This window comes from Mya arenaria, chromosome 4 (genome assembly GCF_026914265.1).
Source record: "Mya arenaria isolate MELC-2E11 chromosome 4, ASM2691426v1".
Classification (NCBI taxonomy): domain Eukaryota; kingdom Metazoa; phylum Mollusca; class Bivalvia; order Myida; family Myidae; genus Mya; species Mya arenaria.
Window position 1 is genome coordinate 41,802,738 of NC_069125.1, and position 13,019 is coordinate 41,815,756.

Consider the following 13,019-nt stretch of genomic DNA (forward strand, 5'->3'; position numbering starts at 1 on the left):
ACTAGATTATTGTTGAAGCATTTTTGAGCCTGCCAATGTTGCAATAACGGAAGATTGTCCTTGATAATAATTATCAGATATTTATAACCTATGCATGACAGTGATGTCAAAAAGCAAGAAACATTTCTCACTGACATGAAATTAGATTCTGGTGTTTTAATGTCAACTGCATCAGACTGACAATCTGATATGTTCAGCACATTGGGTTGATAGCTTTAACTTTCAAGTGATTTCAACTCTATTAAAGATGCACTCTTACTCCCAAATAAGATTGACCACAATTACCGGTAATACAATTGTTTTAATATACTAAAGAGGATGAATAAATGTCGAAAACAATGGTTCTCATGAAGGATACCAAGTTTAATTTGAAAGAAAGGTGCAGAAAACACGGTATTTCTGCCTTATGAGACGATAGTAGATCACAGTTAATATTTTAGCACTCACCAATCATTTAATATTTTTTGCGTTTTCTGCTAATAGTTCAAGGTTATAATCTTGATATTAGTAATCAATATTTCCAATAATGCATTATTTAGATTCCAATTCACATAAGAACACTGAAACAGTTGATATTAGAGTTTATTAAGCTATGGTACTGTTACAAGCTATAAGTCTGATATTTGCAGGATGGTAAACACCATAGCCTATCAATCAAAGAGATCATACAGTGTAACAACTCATATATCCTGGAAACAAACAATAGAAAGGTGGCAGCATCATTTAGTTAACAGCACAATGGCTGTTCTATCGTACAGTATTAGCACCATAAGCAGATTATTTTTTAAAGTTAGCTATCTAATTAAAGCTCGCCCACAATTTCCTTAAAAACATTGAACATGTTCATAATGAGCACCCAGAAAACTGTTGACATTGTCCTGTTTTAAACCTAGTTTTAACAGCTCCATACATCTAGTAAAACTGAAAATAATGCATCAATGCAAGTCATTGACCATTGAAAGGGTCACTGGAAAACAAAAACATCTCTCAAAATTGTTTTAAACCTAGTATTTACAGCATTGTACATTTCAAAGAACAGGAAACAATGCACCAATGCAAGTCATTGACGGCAGAAATGGTTATTAGAAAACAAAAACATCTGTTTCTGTCTCTTAATAAAAAAATTCTAGTTAGAACATAAAGAACATTTGAGAAATGTTCTACACCTGAAATGATTATTTACAACTTTAAAATCTAATATTATTGTTTTAATGTTTAATATAAGAGAAAAAATGTTCTCATACTTTAAGACATTAAAAGCACATAGAATCTTATGGCCTTTACTCAGTACGATTTCTGGAAACAAAGAACACCTTGACTGAATTTATTTCATCATGATACAATAAGTGCTTTCACCGATTTCAGTTTCCATAATAAGTATCACAGTTTTAAACAAGCACTGTGCATCATAATAATATAAATATATCTATTGCCCCATCCCAGCAATGCGGCTATCAGGTAGTCTGGCCGCCCGACTGTGACAAATGTTTCACAACATCCACCCAATCCCAGCCCCTTGGCTTCTCGCCCGTTGCGTTGCCCATTTTCTCATACAAACGTCTCTTCTGTTGCTTCGTTAACTGGTCCTTTCTCTCCTTTTTCTTAGCTATATCGTCCGGCCTGTCGGCTGATTCTAAACCGTCCTCACTCTGAAAAGTTTATCATTACACATTTATAATAAATATTAATAAATGCTCATGCTGAAATTATTTTACTTGTCTGAATAAAATTCCTGAATTGATCAAGGTGCATAAGCCATAACCCTTTAAATATACATATTGTACTTACATGTATAAGAACGATTAAAGAGGGTTTTTTTCCCTTTGGTTAATTGAATCATACATGGCACATTTATGTAACAATTTTAATGTCAATTTCTGTAATGGTTTTAACAGATTGCCAGTAGAAACAATGCTTTCAAAGATACATGTATCAAGGTGAAAACATATAATTATGGAATAACTTTGTGATAATATTGTGCAATTTTACATTATGTAAATCTAAAACTACAAATTAAGTTGCACAATCATTATTTTGCATTTAATGAAATAAATTTATGACGAAGCAATAAAATAGAGAGCTGTTTTAATAGCAATGAGTTAATCATAGTTTCCCTCAGCCCATTCAAATAGGGAACAGGTCAACACTGTACCCTTCAGATCAGCTGACTTAAGATTGTTTTATCATATAAAATAAAACCCTTACCTTAGATGAGGAAATAAGGGCAGACTCTGGCTGTTCAGTAATAAGTTCATCATAGTTTTCCTTCACCCATTCAAATAGGGAATAGGTCATTGCACTACCCTCCAGATCAGCTGCCTTGAAACAAAATAATATTACATGGTTTACTGTTTTAACATTCCAAGAAATAGTGAGTCTAAAGGGATTCTTTTTTCATGATGGGTTTAATATAGACATGATTATATAGTCTCCATATATTGGTGACCCAAATTGCCATGTGCAATGAGCTGTATATACCCAATGGTAATTGTAATAAGCTTGTCATCAAAATTAGACTCCGCAAACAGGCCTATATTCTTACATAACTAAGCATGGCTAAATAATTGGTATCAAGCGAAATTATCATTATGCAAAAAAAAGGTACCTGTTCAAGAACACCATTCTTGATCTTTGTTTTCACACTGTCAATTCTGAAAAATCACAGAAATGTTAACAACTGCATGGAATAAATCAGAGGATCCAGAGCTGTGGCAGCCGGGAAGTGGCTGCCGTCTCAATATTTCAGCAACCCCAAAAAAATCTAAGTTTTTATGTTGTTGTTTTTTTAAATATTAATTATTAATACATTAAATTGCTTTCAATACTCAATTTCCTTCATCAATTTTACCTCTTATTGTATTCCCCAATGTTGCATTAAAGTATTGTAGTTGTAAAATAATAAATGATGGAAGACACTGCACTAATCTTACAAAGCGTGAAGAGATTCAAGTTATAACATTGATTACAAGACTAAGAGAACGTCTATATTCAATTATTTAAACATATGTTGGGACATGGCACAATAATATTAAAGGAATAGATTAAACACAGAGTAAATTTCGATTTAGCATACAGCAGACAACTATTAGAACTGATCAGAAAATAAGACTGTTTGAACCTAGTTTATTTGCTCACATGTGTTTGTTGTAAAAGGTGGTAAGGTTGACAGTGGGAGGGGTGTCTGGGTAGGAGTCTCCCCACGAGATCTCGACCAAAAGGGAACGGTGGCTGTTATCCTCACCATACTGGAATACATACAGTTAACATTCATTGTAATCACAGTAAAAGCCTCACACAGTTCTTGTTTGCTAAACTAAAAAAAAGGACTAAAGTTGTATGAAAAAGACTTTGAATGATTTGGACAACTACTGATACTGTTCTTCTAATGTTTCAAACATTTGTGAATCCAATGTACCTTGTACTGGAATGTGTTTGTGCCAGTCTCCTTGAACATGTCATCTCCTTCATATATGGAACGCAATACCTCCAGCTCCTCCTGTTGACAAACCAGCATGTTACCAAAATACAACTCAATTTAAAGTAATTTATTTTTTGCTTGATTTGTAAATTATTGCACTTACAACATATTAAGAAATTTCAATCTCAGCTTTACAATCTGGGCCTCGTAATCTGTTAATCTTGTATGCTGACAGTATACCACAACCGATCATCAGGTCAATCGAACCAGTAATACTTTTAATATTGACCTTTTATCAAAACTGAGGATTCTATGTTCATAAAAGAACTCAGGATATTGCCTTGAGCACGAGTTATTATAATTTACATCAGCTGTTCAGCTAGTCCATATAAACAGCCCCTTCAGAGTCTTTGACAATTTTTGATTTGGCGACTCTACACGTCCATAACCCACTTCTTGTTTTCCTAGCCAAGAATGACAGATCCCAGCGCTAAGTGGAAAGATAACGGGCACCTGCTAGATGGTTTCAAAATGGCGATGCTTAATTGACCGAAGTCGATCTAAATTAAACTATTTTTTTTGTTTCATTAAACACTTGTGTAATAAGTAAGAGCACGGATCTATGGTTTATAGGTCCGTGGTAAGAGGTATTGGCTAAAATAATTAAAGTGTAACTTTTGTGTTTTAATTTGCCAGTGAAGTGTTAAGTATTGTGGTGTTATAGTTGAAGAATATATTTTACATTGGTACTGCTCTGTTGACTTGTGGCGTTTAGGGAACAAAATGAATATCCAAATGTTAAAAAAGTTCCATATACGCGCATTATTGTGGCTACTGTTTAGGTTATTGCCATCAAATTAAAATAAATTTTACACGATAGAAAATGCTGTTTCGTTTATTCAATATAATTATACAGCAAAATGTACAAAATATTGACATAAATCATTATACCGGACCTAGTAAATAAAGCCAAATTGTATCTCACAAGCTTAAAATATCAATACGTCGGCCGCGAAAATGTATTGCAACATCGATTCTTTGGCATTAAATCTATGATTGATTGAACTGTATTGAAAGAAAATGTAATTCTGAACATAAGTAAAGATAGACAGTATTTTAAACATTCATTGAATACCTCTTGTAATTCTAGATTGCAACTCATTTTTTCTAGTCCTACTCCATATCCGATTAATCGATTTACAGGCTATACAACACTTGGGAAAACAAGCTCATATCTCTTTCTTTTAACCATACGCAGTACCCTCCCTTGATATACTCAACTTTTTCATTCAACAAGGAACTCAGTCAGATTGTTCCATAATTATACGCATATGACCTTGAAATTTATTCCAGACAATAGCATTTTATTTATTGTGTTTGGATATGGAAGGTTGTTTTAGACTCGAATGGTCTGATGTTTGCAGATTCGGATTCAACGCGGCGTTAGCTAGCACGCTATAAAACAATTGATTGTATTTTAATGACGCATTATTACATCTCATGCTAAAACAGGTCATATCCCCAGGCGGGAATTGACTGAGTGATTGTGTGAATGTAGACTATGTATTGCCCTGCTCACTGGGAAATATGCTGTGTACATAGTAAATATAGGCTAGAAAAACGTAAAAATAGATTGCTTCGCCTCCTGCCGCCTACTTAGTTGAACATTGAAATGCGTTTAAACGTAAAACACGCCCAAAAGTGCCCGCACAAGAGCGATTAATATAGTTTATTCACAAATACATCGAGGCAGAAATGCCCATGAGTATACAGCGTTTTTACAATGACTCATATAACACAGTGATCAAGGTACAAGTATACCTATACATATATACAAATTCACACACACACACGCGCGCGTGCGCACGCACGCATGCACGACACACGCACGCACGCAGACAGGCACGCACGCACGCACGCACGCACGCACACATACATACATTCATACATTCACACACTTAGACAAATATATACGTATATGAAATTTCATTACTTACATATGAACATCACAATGATATAAACAAAAAAGGGCATAGGACATAGCGTGACGATTCGTTTAATGGAGACAGTGTACCCATAATACATTTTATATGCTTCCCTTCCCTATTCGCATAGCATTATACACGTAAACTGCAAGATTTCTATTAATAATTACATTTTGTGACTGCATTAATTGTATAAATTTGGATACATTTCGTCCTGTATAAAAGTATTTCTTAAGATATTGCTTTTTTAAATCTTTATGCAATGGACGTTCTAGAATAAAATGAAATTCATCCTCTAAGATATCACACGCAATACATTTTCTTTCACAATGTGGAATTTTGCTTTTTTAAATTTTTATGCAATGGACGTTCTAGAATAAAATGAAATTCATCCTCTAAGATATCACACGCAATACATTTTCTTTCACAATGTGGAATTGCAACTGGTTTGTGCCGCCTCCCGGATTCTACCTCTACTCTATGCGCCGACATTCTAAGTCTAGCCAATGCTGTTCTATACTTAGTTAAATTAACATCTGACAAATGAGATTGAAGTTTAAAATCAGCAAAAAGTATGTATGTTTTTGCTCTAGCGGATTCGTTTAACTCCGTTAACGACTTTTGAATAAAAACATCAGTAACTCGTTGTTTAAATGATAATATAAATTAATTATTTTAAAATCCCCTACGCCTTGTGCAATCCAAACATGGTTAAACCCCAATGACTGAAGTAGATGTCTTATTTGATAAACCCACGATCTAGAAAAAGGGAAATCATCTAAATCACTACATATTTTATTGTATACCTTTGTAACGTATTTAATATTCTCCATGGCAACAATCTTCAGCCAATATCGTATCACATTTGTACAACGTTTTGTTAACACTGCTTTTCTTCCTAGTTCCCCATATACAAAGTTATTCTGAGTTTGTGCTCTTACTCCTAATAAAAAATTAAAAAACTTTAAATGTACTCTTTCTAACTGTAAACTATTATGTAATCCCCATACTTCTGGACCATAGCTTAGGATCGGAGAAATTAACTTGTCAAACATATTTAGACTATGATTTATTGACAACGAAGTGAATTTATTTTAACAATTCTTAAGTTTAAACATTGCTTTAAGATCTTGTCCTGATAGTGTTTCAAAAGTGTTTGTAAAAGACCCACCTGTGGTGAAAACAATACCTCGATGTGTAAATTTAGAAACAATTTCTAATTCCTGGCCATTATATAAAAATCGATTAATATATGGGCTGTGAGAATTTTAAAGTACTTTGCTCCTGCCCCAATGGCTTTGTTTAAATTTTCTCACAACATATACATTCAAAACAGTGAATTTCAGGCAAACAGAAAACCCAGCTTGAATATTGAAATGCGTTAAAACGTAAAACAAGCACAAAACTACCAGTTTAATGTTAACCGATGAAAATTCCCCTAGCTAAGAGCAAATTCTCGGGGGGGGGGGGGGGGGGGGAGTCAGTAAAATCCTCGGTAAAACGTTCTGAAACATGGCATATACGAATGAGAACACTTAATTGTTATGACGTCGGACTTCGGTCATATTCCATAAAGTGGACTAGCGGATTATGCGACATGTATTCGGCTTGCAGATATATGTTGCGTATAGTTTTAACTGATATATTATATATATGTGCCCTAGCCCCTCCTCCACACCCACATACATGCCTTTAACGGTTTACCTGGGAGTCAAGAGGGTTCTTAGCGGAACGTTACACACAAGTTAAAAAGTTTGCATTATTCGGTGCGCAGACTTCTCAAAAATAAAAATTATTAAGTTACGCATTATTCAGATAGAAAATAAAGGCGTAAATTAACGCAAGGTAGATCGACAAGTGTGAGTGTTTTATTGCTGTTTATTCCAGTGTTTAATGGACTGAATATCTGAATGACCATGTTTTTATATAACTGCCGGTAAGATAACGGCACCGTAACGTCACATTCGTGCTAGAGACGTGTAGATCTTCATTTACTGTGACAGTGAGTCGATATACCAATATAATATGTCACTTATTACTGACCGTGATTTCGCAGTGGCGGGATTTCGAAAACACGATAAACCACAAAGTGTTTCAAAGAATTATAAAACAAATACGACCTTGTTGATACTCAATTTCACAGTTTCCCACCTGCACACGCAGGATAATATTCTGCTTTGATAAAAGTATCTAATTAAAGTGTATATTTCCTTCGTTGACAAGTCACCTTCCCCTCCTGTGGAAACTGAGTGTCGCACCTGAATTCTCAAAACTGTTGCCTAGCAACAATCAATAACATTTATATCGTGGTAATGAATGAGGCTGTATGATACAGAATCTGTATGTTTAATGCTTGCTCGAATCATAATTACAGAGAGTGCCATTTAATCAGTTCGAGACAAACAAGTCACTTTTTTTTGCAATTTATACATTGAATACATTGAATACTTGTGTACAACATTAAGAAAACTGTATTTGGAATTGCTTTGGATACGACGGTGATACGAAAAAGAACATAACAGTGAAAAAATAAATGTCAACTACTGGAAAATGTCAGCGTAATTAAACTGATGCAGTGTCTTTTAACGTTCGTTTATTGTTAAAATACATGGCCATGGATTTTCGAACATAACAAAAGGAAAGGTCAGTGAAATTGTTCATGCGTTTTATATTAAATCATAAGAAGTTTTACATTCAATCAGTTTTATGTTTAAACTAATTTAATTACTAAATAAGTTTATTTCGGAATATGATATTCAACAGGAGCTATTGAGTAGGTGTCTTGTCTACAAACTGGTTTTAATTAGAATAAGAGGACAGTTAATTATAAATGCTTCTAACCTAAAAAAAATTACGACGTAAAAATAGTTTTTTTAAATTATTTTCAAATGTTCTAATAAAATAAGAATCCTATTATATTTGAATATTGGTAAATGCAACGGTTTTCCGATACCTAAAGACTTAGTTTGTTTGTCTTTTGACAGGGCAAGTCTCAGCAAACAGCATTGCCATGGAGGATGGGAATTTATCAACATTCAACGTTAGTGACGTAATCAAAGAACATATATGGACGGTGCCAGATACGGCCTATATCATCACAATTGTGTACTTATCTTTAAATATTGTTATTGGCGCGTCGTGTAACTGTCTTCTGATACTTATAATCAACTATTCACCAACACTAAAAACGCCAGCAAACAGCCATTTGATAAACATTTGTGCCAACAATCTCATTCTGTGCCTATCAATGATGCTGTCGCTCGTATCAATAGTGTTACCATCTGGTTACAAGAAAAATATCAATATTCTGACGGGGTTTCATATTTTTCTGACTTCAAACTGTTTTCTTCAATACTGGTGCACTTTCGCGTCCATAGGCTACTACAGATCGAATATTGTTTACAGCCCGTCCATGGTTGTCAAACGTCGACGTCAGATAATCACGCGCTGTCTTGCTACGTCATGGGCGACGTCAGTTCTAGTCAGCCTCATGATCTGCCTGTCACATATAGAAAACGACGTGTACGCATGCTTGACATTCAACCCGTTTCAAAGGACGTTTATCTTATGTGGTAAAAACAAGGAACTATCAGCACAAAGACTTGGCATTATTGTCATAAGTATAATCGTATTCTGTGTAATATTCTGTATAATAGTTATGTCTTATCGCAAAGTTTTCAAAGCTCTGAACAAAGGCAACCCATTCGGAAGAAACAGGGTCCTTCCAATAATGTCAAGGTCATTTAGCCTGCCGTCTGAAGGTGGCGAAAACGCCTCGAACCAGGCGCAAAATGGAGGTGCCATATTTGAAAACGGAACGGATAAAGCAGTTTACACGGTGACGAGAAATGGAGCAAATACAAACACAGAATTTGTGGTACATTACCAAAGGAATGATAGTATCAATATGTTAACGTTTGAAGACATAATGGCGTTAGAAAACCCTATATTAGCCACACAAATGCGGAGGCAAATTTTGCAAAAGAGGCATCTTCATTTAACGCGGAGCAACGCCAGTAACACTTCGGTGAAGTCAAAATGTCCTGATTTTAGTGATATTTCAGCGAGCGCTGATCTAGAACGATATCAAAATATAAAAAATAGATCTGCTTTAAGGAACCATTTCATGAGAAGAGATCGAGCAGGCTTTAACAGTGCGACAAGAAACAGCTTGATCATGCTCGCTTCATTTCTTGTATGCTCATTGCCCATGTTTATCTGCGCCATTCCGAATGTTCTTTCCCTGGAGAAAGAGAATCACCGAGTGCTTATTTTAATGTTCACAAAGCTCGTGTTTTGCTTGAACTCCCCGATCTATCCCCTGTGGTACTTGGTTCAAAACAAGCGAGTCCGGAAATGTTTGCAAAGAGTGACTGAAACAATCTGCGTTAAGTTGGACTTCAGGAGATGACTGCCATTTTCCAGTTTTACCAAATATAGCCATTCTCGTACAACCGAGCGATGATGCTATTCGTACAACAGTTAGATTTATCGTATGAACGAGAATGAATAGCGAACAGCCAGGAAATCTGCTTAACATTTAATAGACCCTCTCACGATTATTTTTTTTCGTGTATACCATGAACCAACGGCTTATGCTTGGAAAGTCCTCAAGTTAAGAGTTATTTTGTAATTTAAGAAGACAGAAAATACTCCCATCTGACCGAAATGAGATACTCGCGGTGCTGGAAATAGGATGATTTTAGGCATGAAGTAACGACTTTGATATCTGGCCCAAAATTCTTAAAACTCTTTCCTAATAGGTTCTTTGTTCAGCTCACTTTTTTGATTTTCTATAAGTCGGGAATTATTTACCCAGTTTTTAGGCTTAAATGAGAAATTAGCTTTAAGATAATCACAATAAACTATTTTTCATTATATCAAATCAAATCAAGTATGCAATTTAGCTAATTAAGATAAGCTACTTAAGCCTGTTAAGCTCAAAACGTTTAAAGAAATTGGGGTCTGTTTAAGTATGTTCAGTGTTTATGTTCTGCTCTTAACAACAAACAGATAATACAACTTACTTTAACATATTGCCATCTCGTGAGAGAGCCCCTTTAAATGAAGGCAGCGAGTTCTTGGTCACATCGTTAAAAAGAAATTACAAATAACATTTATGTAAGAGGAAAATGTGTAAATATGTTGTTTTAAAATCAAAGTGCTATACAGAGAATTTGTTACTATATTTCATATATTAATTTTACTGAAAATAAATTATTGTTTGTAATTTTCTTCATTAATACACTATTAAGTCTTTCATATATCAAAATGCTATTCGTTTCTTTAATTTTGACTCAGTGTTGAAAGAAATGGCAAGCAAATATAGTCATAAAATATTCCCCCTCTAAAATATGACAGATATCACTCGTGTATTAATTGCTGTCGGTAACCATGGTTTTAAAGTCATTATTATACATGAACAAGCTTTACATTCTTTTATACGTGTATAGAAGAAAATCAATCATCTTGAAATGATGTGTTTTATTTTAACGAAAGATAATAGCTCAGACCAACTGGAAGCAAACTACTATTACATGATAAAAATAATTGCTTTAGCACAGTGCAATCACATAACATGTAAACACTAATGCCATATATATTAATCTCTATATGTATTGCAATCCCTATTGAAAAGCTTCATTTATTAAATTAAAAGCACTGGCGTTCACCGCCTATACATTCCCAGTAGGTTTTCACCACGATTATAACAATCAATAAAAGGAAAACGACAAACTCAGCAGGAAAGCGTTATCAGAGATTGTTTTTTTTTATTAAAGAGTAACAATGTGAACCTTGCAGTGTGATGCATCTAGAATGGCTGTTTGGTGCATTAAAACTTACCTTTATGTAGCTTGCAGTTTCAAAAAGACACGGCACCATGTAATGAAAACAAGGTACCAGTAATCAATTTGCTTAATCTGAAGGTTTAAAACATTAAAAATGGAATCTATCAGAGATTGTTTTTTTTTATTAAAGAGTAACAATGTGAACCTTGCAGTGTGATGCATCTAGAATGGCTGTTTGGTGCATTAAAACTTACCTTTATGTAGCTTGCAGTTTCAAAAAGACACGGCACCATGTAATGAAAACAAGGTACCAGTAATCAATTTGCTTAATCTGAAGGTTTAAAACATTAAAAATGGAATCTATCAGAGATTGTTTTTTTTTATTAAAGAGTAACAATGTGAACCTTGCAGTGTGATGCATCTAGAATGGCTGTTTGGTGCATTAAAACTTACCTTTATGTAGCTTGCAGTTTCAAAAAGACACGGCACCATGTAATGAAAACAAGGTACCAGTAATCAATTTGCTTAATCTGAAGGTTTAAAACATTAAAAATGGAATCTATCAGAGATTGTTTTTTTTTATTAAAGAGTAACAATGTGAACCTTGCAGTGTGATGCATCTAGAATGGCTGTTTGGTGCATTAAAACTTACCTGCCTGCACAACAACATCCCCGTATCTTATAACCTACGGTTAATTAACCTTCATTATTTTCAAGAGATAAAAAAATGGAAAACATCATAAACTTATACTCTTATTTTATTCTATTCCAGTGCTTATGAATACTTTTCGACAATCATAACAACGGTTACTGTAGCCTTGAAGGGTAACAAAGAGTATTATATACAAAAGATTGGGTATTGCAGTACAATAATTAAAACATTAAAAATGGAATCTATCAGAGATTGTTTTTTTTTATTAAAGAGTAACAATGTGAACCTTGCAGTGTGATGCATCTAGAATGGCTGTTTGGTGCATTAAAACTTACCTTTATGTAGCTTGCAGTTTCAAAAAGACACGGCACCATGTAATGAAAACAAGGTACCAGTAATCAATTTGCTTAATCTGAAGGTTTATGCTTTCCTTGCGTTAAGACTGAAGTTTTGTTGGGGAAATGCCTGCAATGTTGAGCTGCTGAATAGAAATGATGAAGCAGTTGTGAACTAAATACCAAAAGTGATTTTATGAATATTCAGCTCATATTGTTTCATTGGCATAATTCAGGAGCCTTGCCAGCTACTGGTGATCTTTTGAAGATAATAAAAAAGTTATTTTGTTTTGTTTAAAGCTTAAACTTTAATTATGAATTCATGAAAACTTGACATATTTGGCAATTGTAACCAACTTTTACTTCAATTAAGCTCAATTCCTATTTTGTTTTAAATTCACAATGTTCAAATTTTTCTCTGCCAGACACTATGTTCCGTTTTCTCCCTTAGTACCCCGTCCCTTTTCTGCAGCACCATGTCCTTTTGAAAACCTGGCTGAAACCCTATTTAAAAGGACAGGCTGACTTCTCATAGTGAACATTTGTGCCAAGGAATTTCTAAATCCCATTATGCTTGATAAAGTTAAGAGTCCGGACACATATTGTTGACATCCACACACCCGCCTGCACAACAACATCCCCGTATCTTATAACCTACGGTTAATTAACCTTCATTATTTTAAAGAGATAAAAAAATGGAAAACATCATAAACTTATACTCTTATTTTATTCTATTCCAGTGCTTATGAATACTTTTCGACAATCATAACAACGGTTACTGTAGCCTTGAAGGGTAACAAAGAGTATTATATACAAAAGATTGGGTATTGCAGTACAATA

General features: G+C 34.3%; 2 protein-coding genes across 2 annotated transcripts; one reads left to right on the plus strand and one right to left on the minus strand.

Moving 5' to 3' along the window:
* Nucleotides 1-568: 568 nt before the first annotated feature.
* Nucleotides 569-4,643, minus strand: LOC128232581 (RWD domain-containing protein 4-like). The gene is made up of 6 exons (XM_052946229.1): nucleotides 4,554-4,643; nucleotides 3,416-3,496; nucleotides 3,136-3,245; nucleotides 2,606-2,651; nucleotides 2,206-2,319; nucleotides 569-1,649 (listed from the first exon to the last, which is right to left on the minus strand). The coding sequence occupies exons 1-6, from the start codon at nucleotides 4,578-4,580 to the stop codon at nucleotides 1,455-1,457; spliced, it is 573 nt and encodes a 190-aa protein (XP_052802189.1). The 5' UTR covers nucleotides 4,581-4,643; the 3' UTR covers nucleotides 569-1,454.
* A 3,770-nt stretch (nucleotides 4,644-8,413) lies between these two features.
* LOC128230805 (uncharacterized) lies at nucleotides 8,414-9,814 on the plus strand. The gene has a single exon (XM_052943247.1). The coding sequence runs from the start codon at nucleotides 8,414-8,416 to the stop codon at nucleotides 9,812-9,814; it is 1,401 nt and encodes a 466-aa protein (XP_052799207.1).
* Nucleotides 9,815-13,019: the final 3,205 nt, after the last annotated feature.